The following is a 27,035-nucleotide window of genomic DNA, read 5'->3' as shown; positions in this document are numbered from 1 at the left end:
GCTCAAGCTCAAAGGGCAAGGGAAGGCTTCCAGGGACATGCGGCATCTGAGCTGAGACCTAAATGAAGGGATCCAGTGAGCCAGCATGAAGACGATGCACACACTGCTCTTACAGTGAAGAGTCAGCCTTCCACAATTCCTCGCTGAAATGTTTGCCTTACTCTTTGGACCTTGATGCCTTCAAACTGTGGTGCTAGAGAAGATGCCTGCAAGTCCCTTGGACAGCAAGGAGATCAAACCAGTCAATCTTAAGGGAGATCAACCCTGAAGACTTGTTGGAAAGACTGATACTGAAGCTGTAGTATTTTGGTCATCTGATGAGAACAGTCGACTCATTGGAAAAGTCCCTGATGCTGGGAAAGATTAAGAGCAGAAGGAGAAGAGGGCATCAGAGAATGAGATGGCTAGATGGCATCACCGATGCAATGGAGGTGACTTGGGCAAACTTTGGAAGATGCTGATGGACAGGGAGGCCTGGCGTGCTGCAGTCCAGGGGGTCACAAAGACTTGGACACGACTGGGTGATTAAACAGCAGCAATAAACACCCTGATCGGCATGTTTCTTAGGCCCAGAATGAATATATACCTAAGGAGTCAGAGCAGTTTCCCCAGTTGGGCTACTCTTGTCTTTGACATTCCTGCTTCATTCTTGTTTTTACTTTCTGCAATTTTGAATTTTCAGTTTTCTCTTAGTCATTTCTGCTCTCTAAGGGGACTATCTTAGGCTTTTCAACTTAATGCATATTTCTATCTTCACAGCCTAAGCCTCAGGTAGAAAAAATTAAGCACAACAGTTAGCTTTGACCTCTTTGAAAAAGTTATAATTATCTAGGCCTTGCTGGAACCCTGAAAGCTAATACTCTGATTTTTTAAAAATGTTTGTTTCTTCACTGCTTAGGTCCTGAGTCACACTCAGTCAAATTAGGTTAGTGTTGTTACTATTCTTTTAAAATATCAAATCTACATTTGTATTTGACCATCTATGAACTCCAATGATCTCATCTATAAAATGCTTGAAGTAGGAAGTACCTACATCCAAGGTTTGTAGAGAGGATCAAATGAAATGATATATTAAAGTATTAAAGTGCTGTGCAAACAGGAATAAAAAAAAGACACAGCAGAGAGATGATTTCAGGGAGCGGGAGCAGCATGTGCAAAGGCCCTGAGGCCCAGGATGCGGCTCCTCAGCAGGACTGAACGCTCTCTGTATTGCCCCATGTTTTGGTTTATCTGCTCCCTCACTAGCCTGAGCGTGGACAGCCCATTTTGTAATCCTCTGAGGAAAGTGCCTGGTCTCCTCATTCAGCTGCAAACTCGTCTAAGCACCTTCCAGACTCTACAGTGAGCGTGTGACACGAACACTGCCGCCCACCCCTCCCCAGGATGCTGAGAGAGACGCCACGAGTAGCGTGCAGTGAGGGCCAGCCCGAGTGCCTTTATTCTTCTTCTCTGGGGCATCGGGAAGTCTTACGCCCTCGAGCCATTTGAAGACTAGAGGCACCTTGCCACTCACTGCATCAGGAGGGTGAAATGTGGCAGCAGAGATCCTGGCATAAGCAGAGAGGCTCTGAGGGAGAACCACTCTCTCTTCCGGCGCTTGGGGGTAATTCTGCTTAGGGGACATAACATGGAAGCTGAAACAACCTGTCCAGGCAAGCCCCGAGCAGACTGCGCACACCCACTGAACTGGCTAGCTCAGGAGGATTAGAATGAGGAAGCGGAGAGTTCTCAGACCTCCTGGACTCAGGATACACACCAGGCTTGTGCAATCCAGGTCCTCGCCGTGGTCCTCAGACTATCTAAGACACAAAGAGAACGGGCCAAAATCTCCTCCTCCCTGGTACTTCCCCTGGGATGAGTTATGTTTGCAGAGTGCCGAAGGCACAAATATGATCAAGGGGTCGGGGAGGAGGTGTGGGTGTATTTCCAGGCATGAGAAGAAGTTATCCAGACCAGGAAGCAGGGCGGAGTGTCTGAGGCTGTGCTGGGAAGGCCCAGAGGGAAGTGGGGAGCCGGACTTGGAGGAAGTCCAAGAACCCGTGTGTCATATGACTGGAGGTGGAGAGTCAGGAGGAGGGGCCAGCTGGGTCCTGCTGGGTTCTCCTGGGTTTGTTGTTCTCAGATTTATTTCTATTCAATAAATATGTATTGCATGCCTATCACGGCATTGTGCTAAGTGCTGAGGGATATGATATCAAGAATGAATTAGTTCTTAGCCCCACCCACCAAAGTATATTGAAGAGTTACGGTAAGAGTAAAGATAATAGGAAGCAGAGTGCTATGGGGGAGAGGAGATGCTGGTGGGAACCATTCTCATAAAGAGTGCCAGGGATAAGAAAGAAAAATTTAAAGCATGCATAATCAATTTTCCTGTTCAATATAAAAAAAAAAAAAGAAGAGTCCTCTGTAACAGCCCTGTGATGCAAATTCTACAGGGATCGTCAGTCCCATTTTGACGAGAAGAGTGAGCTCTAGAGAGGTTCAAATGATGGTCCGTGACCCACAGACTTTCCCCACACCCCGGTGCAGCCTCCACATGGAGAGAGGCTTCCCAGTGATCCCAGTGGTCACCCTCTGCAACCTCACCACCCCCCCCGCCCGCCCCAAACAGCTTCCTCTTCTGTCAACACTTAGAGACCTCTACCTGGGGCAGGCACCAAGCTGGGTGACGGGTAAGAGGATAAATCAGAGGCTGCTTTGGTCTTAAGGAGCCAAGGCCAAGGAATTCACATGTGCCCCAGAACGACTTCTCTGTTACGGAAATGGAATCCATGACCCTCAGCTGGGCACACAGACGGCCAGAACCAAGGCTGCACCGCACTTAAGTGTGGCCCTCTGCCCGAGCTCTGGTTAAGGCGAGGGGTGCGTGCCCCCCGTGGGTCCTGCCCTGCCCTCCTCTCTCCCTGCCTCCTCCTGACCAGAACAGGATGGGAGCCCCCTTGGACCAGGGAGCCCAGGTGCCAACCTAGTTAGGATGAAGCAACAGGCTAGGAGGAGGCTGGCTGCCTGACACCATGAAGTTGCCATTTCAGGCCCCTATACCTGGACTGCTGGCTACATGAGACAAAACAAGCTTCTGTCTTATCTACTATTTCAGGGTTTTGCTGGATCGACCGAACCTACCTCTCCTAGCCAATTCAGGAGTCCACTATCCGGTGGGGCTGGAATGTATTTGTCTCTATGGGAGTAGGTATATACACGCCTATTTCCTTCACCTGTTCCAGGAAAAAGCATGGACTTCCTTATGCCTGAAGGATCGGACAGTAACACGATGGGGGAGGCTCTGACAGCACATTCAGAGCAAAAGCTCCAGCGACTTGAGCTAAACATTTTGGTGGTACCCACTGAGCTCCCACCAGCCCTGACTGTGGACGTGGGGCCAGGATCTGCTGAGGAGTCCCGGTGCATCAGGCCAGCAGCCAGCCAGGGACCCTGCTTCAGGCATCCACTATGTACCTCACCCCAAAGCTGCTAAGATCTAGGCTTTCAAGCTAATTCTGGAATACTGAACTCTCCCTCATGCACTTGTAGCCATTTCCCTTGCATTGTCTGAGCCCATGGAGGAGCGAAGGTAAGCAGAGTTCTGACACCTTGTAAATCTTGCCTCCTGTCTGTAGTGAAACCACAAAGCCCTTGTTCTTACGGGGGCGGGGGCGGGGCGGGGGGGGGGGGCGGGGAATGCTGCTGGCAGTCTGTGATCTCTGCTTCCTCTCCTGCAGTTTAGAGACAGAAGAATGTACATCAAAGAGACAGACACCATGGAAAGCTTATCCATTTGCTTTCCTGTCCAGGCCATGAAGATCTGTTACTAGGAATAAAGCCTTAGCTTTAAGTGTCAGATCTTATCAGATTGTGCTGTGGTGTTGGGTGCTTAGCCTGTATGTTTTATTGGATTTCTTTTGCCAGAAAAGAAATCAGGGAATGGAGAGGCTCAGGAGGTCGAGGCTCCAGGGAAAGGTGTGCAGTTCATCCCAATTCTCACAGGGATGTCTCCTTCTAGAAAGGTTGGTCTCACGTTAGATTTTGTAGGAGAGCTCAGAGACGTTCAAGAAATACTTGTTTTCTTTGGAGGTTGGTATAAAGGAGAACAACTGTTCTCTGCAAACTATCTCTGTCCTAGAGATGGGACACTGGTGAGTTCAGCCATATATCTGGTTAATGAAAACCAAGCAAGAACCTATAGTGTCATATACCAGGTGCAATGTGAACTGTCTCTGACTCTCCCAGGCAGTTACTAGACTGGGAGTTCCCAAAGGTGGGGTTACATCTCACCACCCTTTGGCACACAGTTCAATCCAGTTCAAGGTTTGGCCCAACCTATTACAGATCAGGCAGTGTTCCAGGAATTAAGGGAGATAAAACAAAAAGACAGGACATCATCTCTACATTCAAGGGGCTTACAACGTAAGGAGACAAAACTTACATGTGTGAAATGATGAAGTCAAAACAAACAAAAGTGTAAAACCAAGATATGTGAGAGGCTAGGGAATCAACCCGGAATATTCACTGGGAGGACTGATGCTGAAGCTGAAACTTCAATACTTTGGGAAGAGCCAACTCACTGGAAAGGACCCTGATGTTGGGAAAGATTGACGGCAGGAGGAAAAGGGGGTGACAGAGGATGAGATGGTTGGATGGCATCACCAACTCAACAGACATGAATCTGAGCAAACTCCAGGAGACAGTGAAGGACAGGGAGGCCTGGCATGCTGCAGCACACGGGGTCACAAAGAGTTGGACATGACCGAGCAAGTGAACAGCAACAAATCTAGGCAGAACTACTGAGACTTCACGGAGAAAAAGAGAATGGAGCTGGCCTTATACAGGAAGGCAAGGGGATTTAGACACATGAAAGAGACGGATAATCCCCCCAAGCAGCAGGGGGAAAAACTGGACGGTTGGGGATAAAGAGAGCTGGTTTGGGCTCTGCTCTCCTTTCTGTAATGGCTCAGGTTCTTGGTGGTGTTATCTACACTGTCTCCATGTTCTCACTGTTGAAGGGGAATGACTGGTCCCTATTCCTGATGGCTCCTGCCTGGAAGGCAGCTCCAGGGGCACCACACTCCTGGCCTCTGTTGTGCCCTCATCTGACTGATGAGTTTGGAAGGAAACCCTGCACGTGTGCAGGCCAGCCGCTTCTCTGTCCTGGGGATCTGCCTGCTGGAAGCTTATCCTCTCTTGTCTCTCTGGTGGTCCCTTCTGCCAGCAGAACAGAGCTATAGGACAGAGCCTCCCAGGTGTAGGCTTGTGCTGGTCAGCAACACAAGGGTGGGTCTAACCCTGGCTCTTAATATTGGGAAGCCTTCTTGGATGCAAATATAATGCATATTCTCCAATATCAGCTTTATCACAAAAGTGAAAGGTGATATTTTGACTGGTACCCATCGTACGTGTTGTCTCTCTCTCGGTTCAGAACTCCAGGAGAGATGAATACAAATTATGAAGCACCCCTGAACCAACACCTGCCTCTCTTCATCTCTCAGGCTCCTCTAATCGTGCTTCTGACCATACTCTCAACTCTACTCACAGTAGTCAATAACTTCTCCTGATAACAGCCTAAAAGATATTTTTCAGTCCTCAACATATTGCAGCTCTTTGATTCTAAGATATATTTAAGCTGGTCGGCATGCTTTATCTCTGAAATCAGAACATATTTTACAATCAATGATCTGTCGCGGTTTAACTGGCAGCATTTTTCGTCGGTGGGCCATAGAATGTTGGTGCGTCTTTATCATCCACAGCATCTGCTAGACAACGGAAATGTAGTTCTGAAGCACTTGAAAATGCCCTTTTCTGCCCCTCCTTGGCTTCGGTGACATCCCACTCCCCTGGTCTCTCACCCTCTGCAGGTGGTCCATTTCAGGCTCCTACCTGTGACCCATATTAAACAGTGTCCTTTGGGGCTCTGCTTGAGACCTGGTTGTTTCTTACCTTCCCCTCTATCTCCAAGTTTTCTCAGCCTCTCCTCTAGCTTCGGGTGCCATCAGGATCGCAATGACCCCCAAGTTTATACCTCATGTTTTGATCTCTCTTCTGAGTCCAGCATCTCCCATCGGTTACTTGAACTTAGCTCAAACCCACAGACCCAAAGCTGGAACTAGTCCTGCTCCCAGGAAAACCTGTGCCTTCTCGAGGGAGTGTCCCCTTCCCTGTGAAAGTGGTCCAAGTCATTCCAGACTCCACCGTCTTGCTTGTCTCCATATTCAATAAATGACCACGCTCTGATCATTTGAATCTTGGATCTGTTTACTTTTCTCCACCCTGTGAAGTCGGCTCAGGCCTCTCTCATCTCTCAGCATCCTCCTCACCAGCCTCCTTGCCTGCTTTCCTTTCTCCTCACAGCAGCCAGGATGATCTTTCTAAACACAGATCGATTCTGTCACTCTTCTCCTTTAAAGTCTTTGTGGGTGCTGCCCTTCTGCCAGGGAACACTCACTCTTAAATCTCCCCTCCTGTTCCCTAGCCTACTTCTCTGCTGCACCTAGTGGAATTCAGTTTGCCATGAAGTCTCAGTTCAGATGCCACCTCTGTCAGAAAGCCTTCCTTGATTTCTCCTGGCTGGGCTGAATTAGATGCCTGTCTTACAGGCTCCCATAGTATTCTATTCTTTGTCCTATTATAACTCTTGGCATTCTATTAAATAACAGAAGTGAAACTGCATATTCACTTGTCTGTTTTCCTGGTGAGACTTAAGCACTACAGCTGGTTTGTTTATGGAATGAACAAATCAGTATATGAAAGATGGATCTGAGTGGAATAATATACAGTGGGCCAGGATCTAAAAGACTGAGAACGCCCTAGGATGGATGACTTTGAGGACAGGACAGGTCCCCGGTCCAAGTATCCTCAGGTGGCTATGTTGTCAGCCTGACTCTAGAAGGAATTTGCTGACCTGCTCAGAAACACACCCATAATTCACTCTGATCCAGCTTAATGCTGAGCTAAAAATTTATGGACAGATCTAAAAAGAAGAAATAAAAATGATGGATGTTAGAAATTATCCTATGATATAACTGCTTTCCTTAAAGGAATTAAAATCTCATCCAAATACGGGTCACCGGCCTTTCTGGTGGAGACTCTACTTTTCACAAACAACATTGGCATCGTTCTCTGAATGGGGGCACCACACATAAATGGTTACATTAAACCGATGGCTTGGAAACATCACGACAGTTCTCCTTCTGTTCTTCACAACTGCAATCAGATAAAATTAAATTAGCCGAATGTTTCTCCACTAAGTAAACAGATCACAAATCTTCCACTGAAAGCAGGTGATGATTTTCTAAGATTGCTACAGATAACAATTCAAAATTGACTTGATTTCCCTTCTTTTGTTTATACAATATGTATGCATTGTAGAAGATAATTGAAATATATTGAAAAATAGAAAATATGGGCTCTATGCTTTTGACCGATAGAAAAGCATGCAGAAAGCTTCAGTTGACACTTTGGTACATGCTCCATCTTTCTTCCACTCATATGCATTTTTATGTAAGTTAAGGTTACTACATATATACTTACATATTCTGTTTTTCCACCCCCCCCCCAGTTAACATTATATTAGAAACATTTTGCATTCCAATAAAACTTCTTATATCATAACAATTGCCCTTGATTTACCATAATTTTTTTAAACCAATCCTCTCTGTCTGGGCTCTACAGTTATGAGAATTTCCTTTAGAAAGCTCCATTAACTCTTCTAACTATCAGTGCCTTCACTGGGACTACAGGGACTACAAACCAATCTTTTAAATTGCTTAAGCAAAAACAGCATTAGGAGCAAGAACCTGGTCGTCCTTCCCACCCTCACTCAATGCATGCATTACCGGATACAAATGGTTCTGCATTTCTGAAGTTCTGTTCACGCTATGGCTCCTGGCTAGGAGTGCGGATTTAATATAATTGCTTCGGCTGATGGAACAGCTATATGAATATTAATGTTGGCTGAAGTGTTTAGAGAGACACTTAAACAAAGCTTCCTCCCTTTGTGCTGAGCACGAGCAAGAGGTATTATTATATGGTTCACAGCAGCAGTGGTCACGCAGCCACTTAGCAAGTTCCCGGGGGAATGTGGAGGAACATCGCAGAAGACGGAGGTGCAGGAAGCGGAGGGTGGGGGAGGGGTCTCCCCTCAACCCCTTAGAAGGGAAACGTCTCTAAAGGATTTAGCTTCTCTGTCTCTAACACAACTAGGATTTACACAAAGTTATTGCTGCTTTTTCGACTTTTGTTAGATTACCAGTCTGCCTTTGTTGTCTAGTGGTTCTGTTTTCCCAGAACTGTCTGAAGGAGGAGTTGGGAGGACCTGCTAAGATTAATGCTACTTTTTTCTGATTGGATGAGGAGATAACAAAAGAAATGCTGTCAAGATTTCTTTTGAAAAATAAAATGTTATTTTTTTCAGGCTGCATCCTAATAACTGAAAGGATATGTGAAACTTGGAGCAATGCTTTCTCAAGATCTACTTAAAATTTTTTTTTTTAATTTTCCTGATTTTGAAAGTAGCATACATTCTTTTAAAGAATACTTCAAAGACAAATATAAAAAAGAAAATGAAATCCCCTGGCACCTCAAAACCAAAGTCACCAACTATAACGTGGTGATGAAGCTGTTGGTGGACTTTTATCTATGAATGTTTCTTCCCACATAGCTGAGTTCACATTACATTAAAAAAGTGTATTTTATTAATCTACTTATCATAGGAGCTTCTAATATCATTTAAAATTCCTTGTGAGCATTTTGAATGACTACACTATCATTTCTTTTAAAATGCTCTGAAATATTTGGTCATTCAGATAAGCATCCATATATTCTTTCTGCACCTATCTTCCCCTTGATTTCCTATTCCTTCCTCTGAATCCTAAATCTGTCTTGAGCCCTGGTTTCTTTTACCAGTTCCAGACGCGCCTTTCTGAATAGCTGTGGAACACTCCACTTGGATACCCAACTGCCCTTTAAACGCAACAAGTCAAAGCCAAGCTCGTCATTCCCTCGCACAACCCTTCCCCTCCTGATTGGCTACTTCTGTTGCTGGTGCCTCCATCTCCTCACCCACCTGAACATCAGTCACCTCTCTCACCTCCCCATATCTGCTCCCCACATCCTATCGTTTACGGCCCTTCAGACTCTCCTCCCAGAAGGTCTCAGCCACCTGTCCCTCGCATGCCAAACTTAGCAAATACAGGATACCCAGTTAAATCTGAATTTCAGATAAATAGATACATTTTTAGCATATATATGTATATCAGTTCAGTCTCTCAGTCATGTCCCACTCTTTGCGACCCCATGAACCACAGCACACCAGGCCTCCCTGTCCATCACCAACTCCCAGAGTTTACCCAAACTCACGTCCATTGAGTTGCTGATGCCATCTAACCATCCTCTGTCGTCCCCTTCTCCTCCTGCCTTCAATCTTTCCCAACATCAGGGTCTTTTCAAATAAGTCAGCTCTTTACATCAGGTGGCCAAAATATTGGAGTTTCAGCTTCAACATCAGTCCTTGCAATGAACACCCAGGACAATTTCCTTTAGGATGGACTGGTTGGATCTCCTTCAGTCCAAGGGATTCTCAAGAGTCTTCTCCAACACCACAGTTCAAAAGCATCAACTCTTCGGTGCTCAGCTTTCTTTATAGTCCAACTCTCACATCCATACATGACTACTGGAAAAACCATAGCCTTGACCAGATGGACCTTTGTTGACAAAGTAATGTCTCTGCTTCTTAATATGCTATATATATATATATATATATATATATATATGGCCCATTCAATATTTAGGAAATATTTCAGCTAAAAATTATTCTTTGTTTATATGAAATTCAAATTTAACTGGATGCCCCTGTTTTATTCAGCAGCCCAAATCCTGTCTCAGTTTCTCCTGCCCACACCTTAACACCTTTCATCCATACTATAAGCCATAAGTCACTGAATAACCTCCTTGTCTCTACGTCAAATTCATTAATTTTTGCAAATCGCAGCTTTAATGGTACCGCACTTTACTCACCACCCTTGGCGGTTTCCCACTGCCTAGTCCCTCAGGCTCCCATTTAGAAACATCAACAGGCTAGCGCACACTGCCTCTCCAGCCCACGTCCCCCTGCTGCCTCTTGGGTCCAGGGCAAGTGCTGGTCTCCTGATTACAGATCACCCCACACTCTCCATTCCCTGGCCGCTCACACGGTTCTCTCCATCTATGATACCCTACCTCACATGACCAAATGCCGGCTCCACCTCCACAAAGCCACCACCCTAGGCTCAGCCTTCACCTCCTTGTACACAGATCATGAGTAAGCTTATACCATCATCTTGGCAGGTCAGAAATAGTTGAAAGTCAGCAATTTCACATGGTTTTGGCTAGTGTAATATAAGATCCCCTCTCCGGTGCTTCCCTGCCTTACCATCTTCCCCATGTTCATTTCTTCAGCCCATCCCACAAAGAAAGAATATCAAGTAGTGACTGGCTACAGCAACGTTTCTCAAGTATAGTCCTCTGTCCACCACAACACGTGACGTGGAACCGCTCCATGGAGTGAGGCAGGGAGGGCAGATGCCAAGGCCCCACCCTGGAGCTGCAGAATCAGAATCTGCAGGGAGGGCCCAGGATCTGCATTGTGATCACGCTTTCCAACCGAGACGTCTGCTTGCTAAAGCAGAGGACCACTGCCCTGCACAGAATGTCTCCTCCGTCTACTCACACCAGTCCCTGGATATGCCACAGGGTTCCTACCTCTAACGACCCTAGAGACTCTTGAGGATCCTTCCAAACCCAGGCCAGTTTCTATCTCCTTCATAAACACTTCCCTGTTCACACAAGGAAGTCTAGAGAAAGAAGTACTGTGTCACTTGTCACTAATCATGCATTTTCCTTCCCAAAGGGAATAGAACATTCATCCACGATAGGGACTTTTCTCCACACCCCCACCCATCCCAAAGAGACCAACACCACGTTAGGCTGTTGACAGATGCTAAATAAATACCTGCTACGCTAATGTCCATCCAAGGTCAATGGACCCAAAGAAACCAACTCTCTAAGCAAAGATGAAAGTACCTTCCAAATTAGGAACTGTGAGAAGGGAGTATGTTATTAAGAAAAAGAAAAAGAAAGATTCCACCTGTGAACAAGCGTTTACAACTTTATGCATACATTTAAGGAGACTGTCCATGTCCATCCTAGTTCAACAATGACAGAACTGCAAGGAGAAGGTTCATCCAGACTTACTGTGCCAGGGCCTGCCCATCAACCTCCTCCCTGGCTGCTCCCTTCCTTAAGCAGACTCTGGCCCATCCACAAGTCAGAAGTGCCTCCTCTAGGTGAGAGCCACGGCTAGATCGATTCCAAAAAGACACTGGACTCAACAGAATAAACGCAGCAGCTTTCCTCCCTCACCCCCTCCAACTCTACTGCTTGTCAGTTGCTGCTGGAAACTATTCTCTCTCCTCACCTCCCATCTCCTGGAGGTCCTTCCCCTCCTGTTCTTTCTGGCACTTCTTCCCCATCTCCTTCCCATCACTTTACTCAGGTCCTTGTGATTTCTCAACTGAGCCTCCTGACTAGCCTCCATGTCTCTGTATTTGTGGAAACCAAATCTTCACATCTTTCCCATGTTTAAAACCCTCTATGGGCCCCTTATCCCTCTAAGATACAGTCCAGATCCTTATTCTGGACCATAGGGCCCTTCATAGTCCTGCTTTTCAGTTCAGTTCAGCTCAGTTCGGCAAACAGCTCCCACTGTCTTCCATGTGCTGGGCCATGCCAGACATCTCAAACCAAAGGACTCAGCTCACAGGTGACAGAAGGTGCACTTGATGCAGTGTGATGGACTTAGCAGACCACAGGAGGCCTTGGAGACTCAGCCACGTGGTGGCAGCTCCTGCAGGGAGTCAGTGAAGGACAGGGCTACAGTTAGATCTCCAGTTCCACGTCCAGGGCTCTTTCCACTACTCAATGTAGCCTGGCAACCAAGATGTCTGTCTTGCCCAATATGATGAACCAAAACACAACAAAAACAGAAGACGTGCGATGATCCATGACTAAAATATGAATTAAGTACTAAAATGCAAACCCCATAAAAGTTATTACAGAGATGCTAAATCACAGTGAAACAGAGACATTTAAATATTGCACATATAAGATGGAAACGGAGAGATGGATCACACTCAAGCTTAGCCCTGAAGAAAGCTCATCACTCACTTATGTTGGTCAAGTAACACTGAGATAACAACTTACTTGCAGATGCTAAGAGCACCACTTGGGCAGGGATGACATGAGTACTTTTTATTCTGGTATCTATGAAAAACTTAAAGGAAGACTACTTTAAAAATCTAATGATTATACAGAGTGAAGTAAGCCAGAAAGAAAAACACCAATACAGCATACTAACACATATATACGGAATTTAGAAAGATGGCAATGACGACCCTGTATGCAAGACAGGAAAAAGACGCAGCTGTCTATAACGGACTTTTGGACTCAGAGGGAGAGGGAGAGGGTGGGATGATATGGGAGAGTGGCATTCTATCATGTATACTATCATGTAAGAATTGAATCGCTAGTCTATGTCTGATGCAGGATACAGCATGCTTGGGGCTGGTGCATGGGGATGACCCACAGAGATGTTATGGGGAGGGAGGTGGGAGGGGGGTTCATGTTTGGGAACACATGTAAGAATTAAAGATTTTAAAATTAAAAAAAAATAAAAATAAAATAAAAAAAAAAAAAAAAAAAAAAAAAAAATAAATCCTAGACATGTAAAAAAAAAAAAAAAAAAAAAAAAAAAAATCTAATGAATAAAACATACAGGCTAAAGACTTGAATTTATTTCAAAGAGCCAAGAAACTAAATTAGAGAAGCCATGAAGTGATTTCTAAGAGAATTCCAAAAGGAGCTTAGGAGGATATCATCTCAAAAATCAGGCAGAGAATCTCACAGGGAAAGGAGAACACAAGAGATCATCTGGTATATTCTCTGTCCTTGGGGGACAGCATGGCTTTCAACCCGAGAGAGATGCTGTCTATGTCTGCAGGACCATGTTTTTAAACTGCAGGCTGACAGCAGGTCAAGACAGCAATTGAGTGGGTCATGACCATCAGTTTCTTTCTAAATGAAAGAGAATAGAATCTAGTAGAAAATACGAGGTTGCATCTCACACAGCAGCATTAAGTACTGGGTTCATGTATAACTGTGTCTGTGCACATGGGTATGTCAGTTCACAATGCAATATATACTGAGTTGCAGTCAAGAAAGCTTGACACTCTTCTAGAAAACTTTTATCAGAGAGAGTTTCATTTTTAATACATACGAAACACATTCAGTTAAGAGTCCTGACCCTTTTCCTTGTTCTTGGAGTCTGTGCTAAAATTAAACAGAGAATGGGGGTGGAATATCAGAACTCGGAGGAGGAAGCAAATTAGCAGAGTGTAAATGAGAGAACTGGTAACAAGAGGCCAGAGACCAAAGGAATGAGATGGGTGAGTTCTGGGTCTTTTCTGAACGCCTCCTGCTTTATGGTAACTAAGGATTCCTCGGCTATTCTCATTGGAGCACTGGTTACACAGTAGTTTCTCAATAGTTACGTGTCCCATAACCTTCAAGAAGCACCTGTATTCTCTCTATGGCAACAGTTAGCAAGCAGTATGATTGGTGTCTTTTTAATAATGTCTGTCTCCACCATGTGCAGCAGCTCCTTGAAGGCTGGACTCACATCTGGTTCACTGCTTCATCCCCACCTCTATGACAGTTGACAGTAAATTTCAAGTGGACTGAAGTGAAAGGCATCAAAGGACCATAAAGCTCTAGTTCTAATATCTGCTGGATCCTGAACCCTCTTCGCAAGAACAAACTGATTTCAGTCCATTGAGCATATGATATTCTAATTCGAGAAAAACAACAATAACAACAAAACTCTGAAGTTTCCATGGAGAAAACTGCTTGGACTCTCGTATCTCTCAGCCCAGAGGCTCAGTTCATGCCAAGGACTTGTGCCATCCTTTTATAGAGTAAGCGTGTCTTGAAATGTCAAAGATTCTTTAGGAGGTCAAACTAGGACCTACTGTTTGGACTCAGTCTGGCTCCTGAAGATACCTGCTTTTTCCAGGCTGGACAGCCTGAGGGAAACAACCACGCTGAATCTGAAGCTGTTGAGCTATTTCAGAGGTCCTATCCACATTGCCAGCTGGAGCTGGCAGGATGCCCAAGAGGGCCCAAGGCAGAGGGCTGGACTTGGAGAAGCAGTCAGTTGACCAAGGAAGTCAACAATGAAACAAGGTCTGGTTGTGTGTGTGTGCTCAGCTGTGTCCGACTCTTTGTTGCCCCATGGACTGTGGTCCACCAGGCTCCTTTGTCCGTGGCATTCTTCAGGCGAGAATACTGGAGCAGGTTGCCATTTCCCACTCCAGGGGATCTTCCCGACCCAGGGACTGAATCCATGTCTCTTATGTCCCCTGCATTTGCAGGTAGATTCTTTATCCCTGTGCCATCTGGGAAGCCCAAGCTCTGGTTGCTTCCCCACAAGAGGCCCAGCCTGAGGGGATACGAGATGGAGCCGGGAAGTGATCATTTGCCTTCCTCACCCTCTGCAGCTCTTTCAACCTCCATGCCTAGGTGACCAAACCCAACCCCTAATAGTGCAGCGGTTTAGCTTGGGGTGGGGGTAGGGGTGGGGGCTGATTAGGAAGCCCTGAGTGTGAGTGCATAAGAGGGATGGTACTGGTCTGAGGCTACACTCCTTGGCAAGGCATATGGGAAGTTATCAGGGAAGGAAATGGGTGAAAGACACCCTACACCAAATGATCAACTCAAATTCGAATTCAAGAGAGAGCCCACTAGTTGCTAGTTACCCTTCTTCTCAGCCAGGCAAATGTCCAGAGAGTTATCACTGAAGGAAAGTCCTCTTTACTGGGGACACTGATTAGTATTAAAGGTAGAGATAAATCTACCTTTACTAGATAAATCTACCTTTAATAAATCTACCTGCAGCAATACTAAAGCAATGGTTTAACCCTTTGTGTGTGCTGTTCCTTAAGCACAATCAAATCTGACATCTCTGTGGATGAGGAAGGTAAGGGACAGAACAACTCTGCAGAGTTCAGTGGGTACTAGGAATCCAAATTTTACTTGAACGAAATTTTAGCCTCCATCCCCTGCTGAATCTCTATCTCAGTCTCCTTCCCACCATCTACCAGCGTATGCTAAAGGAATATCGAGCATCTTTGGGTTACCCTGAGTGGAATGTAATCAAGAGGGCAAGTTGACTCAGAGCCAGGGGAGAAAACAGGCTGGATATCATATACTCCCAAATCAAGCGAAAACAAAGTTCAGGCTTTAACAAAGGATACTATCCATGCCTGGATACTTAGTTTGAATCTCAACTCTAATTCAGTGTAACAATCTCTCCCTGTCTCAGTTTCCTAAGAAGGCAGACCCAAAGATTAAAAAAAAAAAAGTCCACAATGTGTAGCAGTGTCTGGCAAACTGAATGAGCCAGCAAACTACATGTGTTACCATTAGGAGTGCAGTATTGCTCAGCGGAGCAGAGCCGAGGTTCTAGAGTTTGAGGCACTCCAAGATGCTGACTCCATGGACCTCATCAACCCTGAGGTCCTAGGAAACTTCTCCAACCTCTCTGAGCTTTCATTGTCTCACCTACACAATGGTGATAATAAAATCACTTTGTAGGGTTACTGTAAAGATGAACTGAGGATCTGTATGTGAAATGCCTGGTGCAGAATAGATGACCATAAATGGTGGGTATTATTGTGGCGGCTTGCCCCCTCGGAGAGGCAAACATGCCGCCTAAAGAGGCGTTCTGCAGCTGCCACCAGCAACCAGATGAATGTCTCCAAGGCCACAAGTGGTCAAGCACCGAATACACACGTGTTCCCCTATGCTCCCGCTCCCCCACCACACTCCCTATCACAGGGCATGGCACACCAGCTACCCAGCAGATCCCGCAGTCCTCATCCACTGACTTCCTTCTCCCCCACAGCCAATCCACCATCAGGTGCTGTTGATTCTATTTCTCAAATATGTCAACTCCATGTGCTCCTCTGCATCTGCCCAGCACAAGTAATAGTTTAGGGCACCACCAGTTTGCCCCTAGATAACAAACTACCGCACAATTGCACTCATCTCACATGCTAGTAAAGAAATGCTCAAAATTCTCCAAGCCAGACTTCAGCAATATGTGAACCGTGAACTTCCTGATGTTCAAGCTGGTTTTAGAGAAGGCAGAGGAACCAGAGATCAAATTGCCAACATCCGTTGGCTCAGCAAAAAAGCAAGAGAGTTTCAGAAAAACATCTATTTCTGCTTTATTGACTATGCCAAAGCCTTTGACTGTGTGGATCACAATAAACTGTGGAAAATTCTGAGAGAGATGGAAATATCAGACCACCTGACCTGCCTCTTGAGAAATCTGTATGCAGGTCAGGAAGCAACAGTTAGAACTGGACATAGAACAACAGACTGGTTCCAAATAGGAAAAGGAGTACGTCAAGGCTGTATATTGTCACCCTGCTTATTTAACTTTTATGCAGAGTACATCATGAGAAACGCTGGACTGGAAGAAACACAAGCTGGAATCAAGATTGCCAGGAGAAATATCAATAAGCTCAGATATGCAGATGACACCACCCTTATGGCAGAAAGTGAAGAGGAACTAAAAAGCCTCTTGATGAAAGTGAAAGAGGAGAGTGAAAAAGTTGGCTTAAAGCTCAACATTCAGAAAATGAAGATCATGGCATTCGGTCCCATCACTTCATGGGAAATAGATGGAGAAACAGTGGAAACAGTGTCAGACTTTATTTTTTTTGGCTCCAAAATCATTGCAGATGGTGACTGCACCCATAAAATTAAAAGACACTTACTCCTTGGAAGAAAAGTTATGACCAACCTAGATAGCATATTCAAAAGCAGAGACATTACTTTGCCAACTAAGGTCCGTCTAGTGAAGGCTATGGTTTTTCCAGTGGTCATGTATGGATGTGAGAGTTGGACTGTGAAGGCTGAGTGCTGAAGAATTGATGTGTTTGAACTGTGGTGCTGGAGAAGACTCTTGCGAGTCTCTTGGACTGCAAGGAGATCCAACCAGTCCATTCTGAAGGAGACTGATCGCCCTGGGATTTCTTTGGAAGGAATGATGCTAAAGCTGAAACTCCAGTACTTTGGCCACGTCATGCAAAGAGTTGACTCATTGGAAAAGACTCTGATGCTAGGAGGGATTGGGGGCAGGAGGAGAAGGGGACGACTGAGGATGAGATGGCTGGATGACATCACTGACTCGATGGACATGAATCTGAGTGAACTCCGGGAGTTGGTGATGGACAGGGAGCACTGGCGTGCTGTGATTCATGGGGTCACAAAGAGTCGGACACGACTGAGCGACTGAACAGAACTGAACAAGTCTCCAGCTTCATCTCTCAACCCCCGCCTTCCCTCTTCAATTAACTTGGCAACTACAATCACCTTTCTAAAGTGTAGATCTGATCATGCCTTTCTCTCGCTTGAAGCCCTTCATGGCTCCTCAATATAACATCCCAGTCCCTAATCTGGCTTCCAGAGCCTGACACAATTTGCCTAGAGCTCAGCTCCCTTCCTGACCCCACGTCTCACCACGCCCCTCCTTGCTGTGTGTTCCAAGCCATCTGAGCATGACAGCTGTACAAATGAATCATGCTTGCTGTCTCTGTGTAGTGATTTCACACATGCCTTCCCCTCTGCTTAGAATACTCCTGTGTCCCTTCTCTTTTCAGTGCTAACTCATGCTAAAGTTTTAGCTTTCAACTTAGGTGTCATTTCTTCCAGGAAGCCACTCCCAATACTTGAATCCTGGGCAGGTGTCCCTGCCACTATATTCAAATGTCTGCTTATTGTTCCTCCCCCAGCAGAGCTCCTGGAGGACAAAAAGAAACATTTTTGTCATTGAAGGATCCTGAGTGCTTCAAACACCACCTGACGCAAGACAGGCACTCAGACATGTGTTTGTTGGATAGATGCCTGGATGCTAACCACTGGGCCAGCCCTGCGAAGCCATCTCTGGTTGAAGGGGGCAGCGAAGCCAAGCCACCAGGAGGCCTCCACCCAGCAAAGGCAGTACCTACCTAGAATGGCCACCACCTCGTCATCCTGGATCACCTCCAGGGAGCCGGAGACCACGAAGCACAGGCTGTCGACGCTCTCCCCCGCGTGGTAGATGAGGTCCCCGGGGGCGCAGTGCACCGTCTGGAACTCCATGGCCAGCGCCCGAAGGCAGCCGTCGCTGGCCAGCCGGAAGGCCGGGTGCTCCTTGAACACCTTGCGGTTCAGGTGCACGCAGATGTCCGCTCTCATGTCCTTGGGGCAGATCTGCAGGACCTGGCACGGAAAGAAAAAGCATCAGCATCCTTGCTGTGGCCTCCAGCTCGCTGCTCTCTCAGCTCCCCAGGGGCCGAAGCGACACCCGCTAGGCTAGACCACACTCTTCAAGGCACCAGTGGACAAGACAGCCTCAGTCCCTGTGGGAGAGAGAGACAGGGGCCCCCAAATCTGTGCTAAATGCTCAGGTCAGGGACTTGAGAGCCAAGGGACTGGGAGTATGTGAGACCCTTTCGACAAGGAAATCCAGGAAGGCCTCCCTGAGTGGGTGACAAATACGGTGACATCTGCATTGGGAGCCCTATGAAAGAAGAGTTCCAGCAGAGTCGCAAAGGCTGTGAGAGGACCTGAGCAACAGCCCGTGTGAATCAGGGGAAAGCTGGGCATGGGAGAGGGGGTTTCAGGAGGATGACAAGCTTGAGGATATGGAGACTTACGTTATGAAAAGACTTTGATTTTGCTTCTGAGTGGGATAGGGACACATTGGGAGACTCTGAGCAGGGGAGGGATGGGGATCCTCTATATTTTAAGAGGACTGTGGCAGCTCCAGAGTGGAGTTAGCAGGCCCTGACTGTCGGATGGCAGGAGTGGAGCCCAGGTGTTGGGTTAGCCCACTTCTGCAGGCCTCCGGGGAGCGGGGAGGGGACTCGGACTGGAATGTTGCCAGGGGAGCCAGGGAGAAGTAATCAAATCCCGAACATATTTTGAAGATACAGCTGACATGGTCTGCTGATGAATTGAAGGTGGACTGATTCGAAGAGAGATATGAAGTGATATTTACTGAGCACTTCCTTAGGCATTGCTAAGCACTTTGGAGTCATTCATTCATTTCCTACTTAGCTACTGAACACCTTAGTGTATGGCAGGGATCATTCCAGGCTCTGAGGATGTAGGCAGCAAACAGAACGCCCTGCCTTTGTGTGACTTACTAGTGGGAGGGGACAAACAAAAAGCAAAATGAGTAAAATTCAGCAGTAAGTGCTGAGGAGAACGATAGAGAAGGAAAGCAGAGGGAACGTCAGGAGAGGTGTGATTTTGTATTTTCAAGTCTTATGTGCACCAGCTAATTGAATCCTCACATAAACTCTCTGGTGTAAGTGCTATTGTGGTACCATTTTACAGATGAGGCAACTGAGGCACGGGGATGATCAATAACTTGCCCGAAGTTGCACAACCAGGAAATGGTAGAGCTGGACGCTGACAAGGCAGTCTCACTCCAGAGCCCAGTTTAGATACCAAGCACTTCCTGTAAGATACACCTGCCCCAAACCAAAGGGCTTGCACTTTGGCTCTCAAGGAACTCAAGGCAAACTGGGAACTGTAAGAGGCCATGTGGGTCTCACCTCCCAAAGAGATAAAAATTTCTCAGTCTTTCCTACAGGGAGAAACACTTCTCTGGACTAAATTTTTGCAAGAAACCATTCGTGGCCCCCTTACACAGCAAGAATGAAGTAACACAAGGGGACACCTCCAAGTGGACTTTTCCCAAGAAAGCAGGAATGTCCCTAAACTAACCCTTTCTCCCATCCTAGCCTGTGAACAAAACTGGGGGTATAACATCAAATGTGCTCAGTGGAGACATATCCTGGCGGTGCTGGTCACTTCCCCACCCTTGCTCCTCCACCTCAGCACAAACCGTCTGCCCGTGCTCCTGGTGCTCACCTCCATATCTGCAAGTCCCGCAGCCTCTTTCAAACCCAACTTCAACCTCACCTTGTCCTGGACAGCACTGCCCCACCCAGCCCTCTGCAGAGCCGTGAGCTCTGCATTGGAAAGCGGGGGCCCGACACTCGGAATCTCCGTCCTTTGCTCTCTCCACTGCTCTACACTTCAGTGTCTCTTTTTTCCTCTTTATTTTTTTAATTTTTTAACTGGAGGAAAATTGCTTTACAATGTTGAGTTAGTTTCTGCTGCGCGTGTGTGTGTTAAGTCGCTTCAATCATGTCCGACTCTTTGTGACCACCATGGATTGCAGCCCGCCAGGTGCCTCTGTCCATGGGACTCTCCAGACCAGAATACTGGAGTGGGTTGCCATACCCTCCTCCAGGGGATTTTCCAAACCCAGGGATCAAACCCACATCTCATGTCTCCTGCATTGGCAGGTCGGTTCTTTACCACTAGTGCCACCTGGGAAGCCAGTTTCTGCTATACAACAATGCAAATCAGCCTAATTGTAAGTACATTCCCCTCCCTATTGAGTCTCCCTCCCCTCCCTGGATCCCACACCTCTAGATCATCACAGAGAGCTAGGCTGGGCTCCCTGTGTTGTTTCTGCTGTTAAAAAAAAAAAGCACGCTGCCAACATTGGGCTTCCCTGGTGGCTCAGCTGGTAGAGAATCTGTCTGCAATGCAAGAGACCTGGGTTCGATCCCTGGGTCAGAGGATCTCCTGGAAAATGGAATGGCAACCCATTCCAGTATTCTTGCCTGGAGAATTACACGGACAGAGGAGTCTGGCGGGCTACAGTCCACGGGGTCTCAAAGAGTCGGACACGACTGACTGACTAACACTTTCATTTTCATCATTGCCTTATGATGATTGAGGGCTTCCCTCAGCTCAGTTGGTAAAGAATCCACCTGCAATGTGAGAGAGCTGGGTTCAGCCCCTGGGCTGGGAAGATCCCTTGGAGAAGGGACTGGTTACCCACTCCAGTATTCTGGCCTGGAGAATCCCATAGACTGTATGGTCCATGGGGTTGCAAAGAGTCAGATACGACTGACTTTCACTTTCACTTTCACTATGAGGATTAAATGATATTATATCTACCAGTGCACCTGGTATCTACCCCTTGCAACACCTCGTGGCCCCAGCAAAGCACTCAGTAAATGCAGGTCCCCTCTGTTGCTCTGCAGTGGCAGGATGCCAAGGAAGCGAGCATGTTCTCTGGGAGTGGGGCTGGAGGACTGACCGAGGCAAGGGAAAATCAGATGGCCAATACTTAGGCAGAGTGCCCGTTAAGTACTTCCCCTCCTTCAGACTCATTAAAGCAAGACTCCTGGAAAAAGGCAGATTTAATTTAGATCCTTTCTGTCTAAGCAGAACACCAGGGAGTGGGGAACACTTGCTTGTCATATCGAAACTGTGCCCAGCGGTCTGAAACTAAGACTTGTTCTCCAGGTGAGTTCACCTGTCAACATTTCCCTTCCCTCAGGCTGAGCTTTGCCGGCAGAGGCATGGAGACAATGTTTTATTCATGGGCCCTGTTCCCAGAGCCACGGGAAAGCATGTATGAGGAGGAGGGGAGACTGGAGGGGAGAAATCACAGACCCTCTCAGCCACCAGCACCCGCATCGTCCTTGCGTTGGTCCTACACCGGCAGGGGCTCCTGAACACCTCTCTCTGAGGGAGGGTATCAGCTTGAGACCCTGCCATCTTCCTGGGTTACCTGCCCTTCTGCTTGGTTTGAGGAGAGAAAATTCTTGCTGGTCTCTGAGGCCTCAGAAGCCTCGAGGAGATGCCACCATGGAGGTTCATGGAGCCTCCCTGGGGGAAAGGGGTGGTGGGTGCAGGATGGATAAAGCACGAGTGCGGGAACAGGCTTCAGGATGAAGCAGATCTGGACTCCTGGCTTCCACTTGTTGGAGTCATGTGAACTTAAAGCTCTACTTTCCCCAAGTCTTCTTGTTCTCACTGGTGTATAGAATTCTCTGGAAGATCCCATGCACTGCGGTGTCAAAGACTTGGTTTGCTGCATGTGACTGGGTTCAATGCACAAGGGCTCTTACTTAGGATGGTACCATCACAGCAGAGCAGCAGGTCAGCCTAAGGGAGGCTTTGGAAGTTCTGGACGTCAGAGTCCAAAGGGTCTTAGAGGTCGGCCTTAGCCTTACAAGTCATCTAGTTGCCATGTGTCACAGACAAGGAAACTGAAGCTCAGAGGGACCCATGGTGGTCTAAGGTCCAAGGTCGTCAGCTAATTACTGTTAACGTCAGACTTGCCCAGCACTCCCACCCTTCCACTGCACACACATCCCCTAGACGCCCCGGTCATCACTGACCATTCCAGTCTGGAATGGAGGCGGCGGGGGGAGACAGGGCCTTGGGACTGGCTCTCTCCCCAGTAATTGCCTGCCAAGGAAGAGCAGCCACACCAGGCCGGGCAGGGTTCTGCCCTGAGCTGCCGCAATAATTCCTCTTCCATCTGGATCAGGACCTAGGGAAAATCCCAGAGCCCTCCAGGGAGACAGCAGGCAGGGGAAGGGAGGAGCAGAGCTGATGAGTGCTGTCTCCCAGGGGCAGCCGCCCAGCCAAGCCTTGCAGTGAGGGCAGAAGAGGGCTTCTTTCTGGACCACCAGATTACAAAGGCATCCTGGCCCCTGGGAAAAGGAGCCCCAGGGCTGAGCGATCCAAGTTCCTTTCTGCTCCATCAGCTGCCAGGCACCCACAGAACCTCCAGGGGCTGGGTTGAGACAGCAGAATAGAATAGAAAAACAGGAGCAGTGGGGCCAGTGGTGAGCAAAGCCAGAGATGAAGTCCCTCCCAATCAATGCCTGCCCATCTGAGAGAGGAGGGCACTCCCATCTGGACTCGTCCTTCCCTCCAGTCTGTGTTTTACACTTGTTTTTTTTAAAGCAGTAGTAGGAAAAAGCACAAGCTTTGAAGTCAGACAAAACTGGGTTCAAATTCAGACTTTGCCATTCTCAACTCTGTGACCGGGGGCAATTAATAAAGTTAACTGGGCTGCTGGGTCCTCATACCTAAGAACAGTTCCCTCTCCAGGGTGGTTGTGAAGCATGTGAAGCAGGAATGCAGGGCCAGAAGTGCAGTTAGGTATCTGCTCTTAATACAACTTTAAGACGTGCTAGCTGGTATACGGTATGGTTTCGTTATCACTATTATTACAGAAGATATTCAACAAAATCAAAGTATCCTCCCATTGAAGTTGGGATCAGTTAAATTTAGTTAAAATTTTCCATTTAAACTGTCAACTGTCAAGGGACCCTTCTAATGGAGAAAGACCAGAGTGTGAAGAGCGGACTCCCAAGACACTGAATTTGGCTTTGAAGGTGTCTTAAGGTATTTTTCAACAGTAATATCATTCTGTTTGCCTCACTCTAACAAGGGAAGGAATCTGAATTCCCTGAGTACTTAGGGAATGGTGATTAAAGAGAGAAGCCATTCCAAAGACATAAAAAGCAGAGAAAAACTAACCTAGGATTACAACTTTGCTCAAAGAAAATATTACAAGGGAGATCATTCACAAATGATCATTCTCAAATATCTTTGTTCTTTCCAGCACCACCAAATTTTCTTCAGTTTATTGGAATACATCTAGAATAATGCAACTTTTGGAGACTGGTAGGGGTCTATTGCCATTTCCCTTTCACAGGAACATCTAGAAAAGAGCCTAAGGGATGCTCTGGTCAAATCAACTGCTTATTAAGTAAAAGCCCTTGGTCAGTATCTCCCAGACTTGTCTAATGAACAGGACCCTTGTTCAAAATGCAGATTGTCCATCTCTATCCCACCTCACTCCTCCTCACAAAATTCTGATTCCAAAGGTCCAGGATGATGACTGGAAAACTGTTTTTAATAACCACATCCTAGGAGTCCCATCAGGGCAAAGACTAGAGTAAAGCAATAGCCTTGGACACAAAATTTAAGGAGATGTTAAAAACTCCGTCATCAAGACAAATCATGGGTTCGTCTCTCAGTCGTGTTCAACTCTTTGCCACCCCACGGACTGTAGTCTGCTAGGCTCCTCCGTCCATGGGATTTCTGAGAAAAGAGTACTGGAGTGGGTTGCCATGGTCTTCTCTAGGGGATCTTCCCAACCCAGGGATTGAACCTGGTCACCTGCATTACAGGCAGATTCTTAACCATCTCAGCCACCAAGGAAGGCCCCAAACAAATCACAGTGTGGTGCAATAGTCTGAAAATCAAAATTCATGCAATGAAAAATCTGAATTGGAAACTTTGAATCGAAAGTGGACTAGCAGCAGAAATATGTCATCTTGGGGCCTGAGGTGAAAGGAAAATCAGTAATACTGGCCATCTCACCCTGGGAGGCCCTGACTCTTACCAGCATATCAGCTGATAAGGAAATCCTGCCGTAGACAGACTGCTAGTCCATCTCCTCTTCCGGAGATACTGATACAATCTGCCTTACCAGTTTGTAAAATCTCTTAATTGCTGGTCCTTCAGAAAGGTTGATGGGCAAGCAAAGTTTCTGGAGGTGGGACCTGGGATTCCAAAACTACATCCAGGTGAGTTGAGATGCACGGCCGGGTGTGAGAACCGTCCGAGGTGAGGCTCAGGAATCCCTGGGAAGGCTGAGGGGTGAGTGGCTTGCCTGAGCCTCCTTACCTTCTCCGTGTCGATGCCTCTGGACATGGACCAGGTGGACACGATGTAATCCATGACTCGCTCGCTCAGCCCCTTGGGCACCTGGTAGAGCTTCAGGAAGTCCCGGACACTGTTCAGCATCTCATGGTACCTGTTGGTGTTGGCGTACATCTGTTGGAAAATGGTCGTCACGTTCCCAAAGATGGTGGCATAGAGGAGGGCTAGCGGCAAGAGGAGGAGAAAAACACACACGTGAGTGGTCCCTGAACAGGACCCAAGAACGTCAAACTTGCTCAAAGCAGGCCAATGGCCAGAGTGGCTGCTCCAGAGCAGACGGTCCTGACCTTCTCAGGAGAAGCTCAGCCCAGGAGACTCTGGGATTGGACCCAGAAAGAGTCAGGTGAGACTTTTGGGAGACAGAGAGAGGGTTAAGGGAACTGGCATGACTGGGGCCAGAACGAGGATACAGATAGCAGTGAGGGCTGGGGACAGAACGGTTGAACTGCTTCACGTATACTTGTCACAACAAGTTTGAGCCATGCCTGAAGCCGCCAGTTCAATGTGTTCTTATATGCTCTGCACCAGCCCAAATCCAAGGATTGAAGTCGCTCAGTCGTGTCCAACTCTTTGTGACCACATGGACTGTAGCCTCCCAGGCTCCTCCATCCATGGGGTTTTCCAGGCAGGAATACTGGAGTGGGTTGCCATTTCCTTCTCCAGGGTAACCCAAATACAAATCAGCAAATCATCTTTTTAAAACTGTGCTGTCTGTCAACGACACTACCTGCCGGAGACAGGATGGGGGAACGTGTCACTCAGTCCTGGCTCTCACACAGCAAACAACGCAGCAAAAAGACAGACTTTAAAAATGGAATCACAGATAATTAAATAAGAGCAAGCCTGCCTAGAGCACTGAAGGATGTTAGATCTTTGTTTTATTGTTGAGGTGTGTGTTAACCCAACACGCCATTGCATTGTAATGCGGCTCCTGGGGGAAAAGCATGGCTTTGATATGAACAGAATAGTCAGGTCCCCTCTGAGATGTAACAAGCACATACTACGTGCTACTGCTGCTCCCCCTACGTGTCCATTATGTCATCAGAAAACCCCACATTCTATGTGTAAACTGTATCTGCCTTTGGATGCTAAGCTCAAGTGCTACCTCTTCCAGGAAGCCTCCCCAGCACTCCTCCCCTCCATCTGTCCCCATGAGGGTGACTATGAGACTTCCCAAGCATACAAATCTAACTCAACTTATCACACAGTTACATCCAGATAAACCCATCATAAGTTGGAAATGTCTTAAGTTAAAAATGCACTTATACATGTAATCTACCGAGCATCCTGAAAGTGAAAGAAAGTGAAACTGAAGTTGCTCAGTCGTGTCCGACTCTTTGGGACCTCATGGACCGTAGTCTACCAGGCTCCATGGTCCATGGGATTCTCCAGGCAAGAATACAGGAGTGGGCTGCTATTTCCTTCTCCAGGGGATTTTCGAAACCCAGCATCATAGCTCAGCCTAATTACCTTAGACATGCTCAGAACACATACATTAGCTTACAATTCGACAATGTAACACAAAGTCTATTGTATAATAAACTGTGAAATATCTTATGTAGTTTATTAAATATTGTACTGAAAGTGAAAAGCAAGATGGTTGTTTCCGTTTATGTTTGCATGGCTGACTAGGAGCTGCAGCTCACTGCCACTTGCCTAGCATCCCAAGAGAATCACTCTGTACATCACTAGCCCAGGAAAAGATCAAAATTCAAAATTGGAAGTACAGTTTCTGAAGGCATATCAATTTTGCACCACTGTAAAGCCAAAAAATCCCAAGTCAGAGACTGTATTTCTGTCGAGCTCACGCTGTACATACCATTTCGCAATTGCATTCTTGCTCACCTTGCCCTTACGGGGTGGTCCTGCAGGCTGGACTCAGCTTTTCCTTGCCACTAAACCCTGGGGGCTGGTGCTACACTGGTGCCCAACAAATGTGTTTGTCACATTAATGAATTGCATATGTTTTTGCTATGGCTTATTTTAAAAAAGAAGTGACTGAAATACAATGACAGCATATTCAAAAGCAGAGACATTACTTTGCCAACAAAGGTCCGTCTAGTCAAGGCTATGGTTTTTCCAGTGGTCATGTATGGATGTGAGAGTTGGACCATAAAGAAAGCTGAGTGCTGAAGAATTGATGCTTTTGAACTGTGGTGTTGGAGAAGACTCTTGAGAGTCCCTTGGACTGCAAGGAGATCCAACAAGTCCATCCTAAAGGAGATCAGTCCTGGGTGTTCATTGGTAGGACTGATTTTGAAGCTGAAACTCCAATACTTTGGCTACCTGATGTGGAGAGCTGACTCACTGGAAAAAACCCTGATGCTGGGAAAGATTGAGGG

The 27,035-nt window shown here is 46.9% G+C and overlaps 1 protein-coding gene across 1 annotated transcript in view; it reads right to left on the bottom strand.

Annotated features, from left to right (window-relative positions):
• The window catches only part of KCNH1 (potassium voltage-gated channel subfamily H member 1), a 421,111-nt gene that overhangs the window by 96,114 nt on the left and 297,962 nt on the right, over window positions 1-27,035 (bottom strand). Inside the window, exons 8-9 of the mRNA XM_052653941.1 lie at window positions 24,658-24,857; window positions 18,099-18,351 (exon numbers count right to left, since the gene is read on the bottom strand). Of these exons, the coding sequence (XP_052509901.1) occupies window positions 18,099-18,351; window positions 24,658-24,857 (453 nt within the window). The remainder of the gene's footprint in view (window positions 1-18,098; window positions 18,352-24,657; window positions 24,858-27,035) is intronic.

The sequence above is a fragment of the Budorcas taxicolor genome, chromosome 16, assembly GCF_023091745.1.
Source record: "Budorcas taxicolor isolate Tak-1 chromosome 16, Takin1.1, whole genome shotgun sequence".
In the NCBI taxonomy this organism is placed as follows: domain Eukaryota; kingdom Metazoa; phylum Chordata; class Mammalia; order Artiodactyla; family Bovidae; genus Budorcas; species Budorcas taxicolor.
This window is presented reverse-complemented; position numbering and strand designations above follow the sequence as displayed.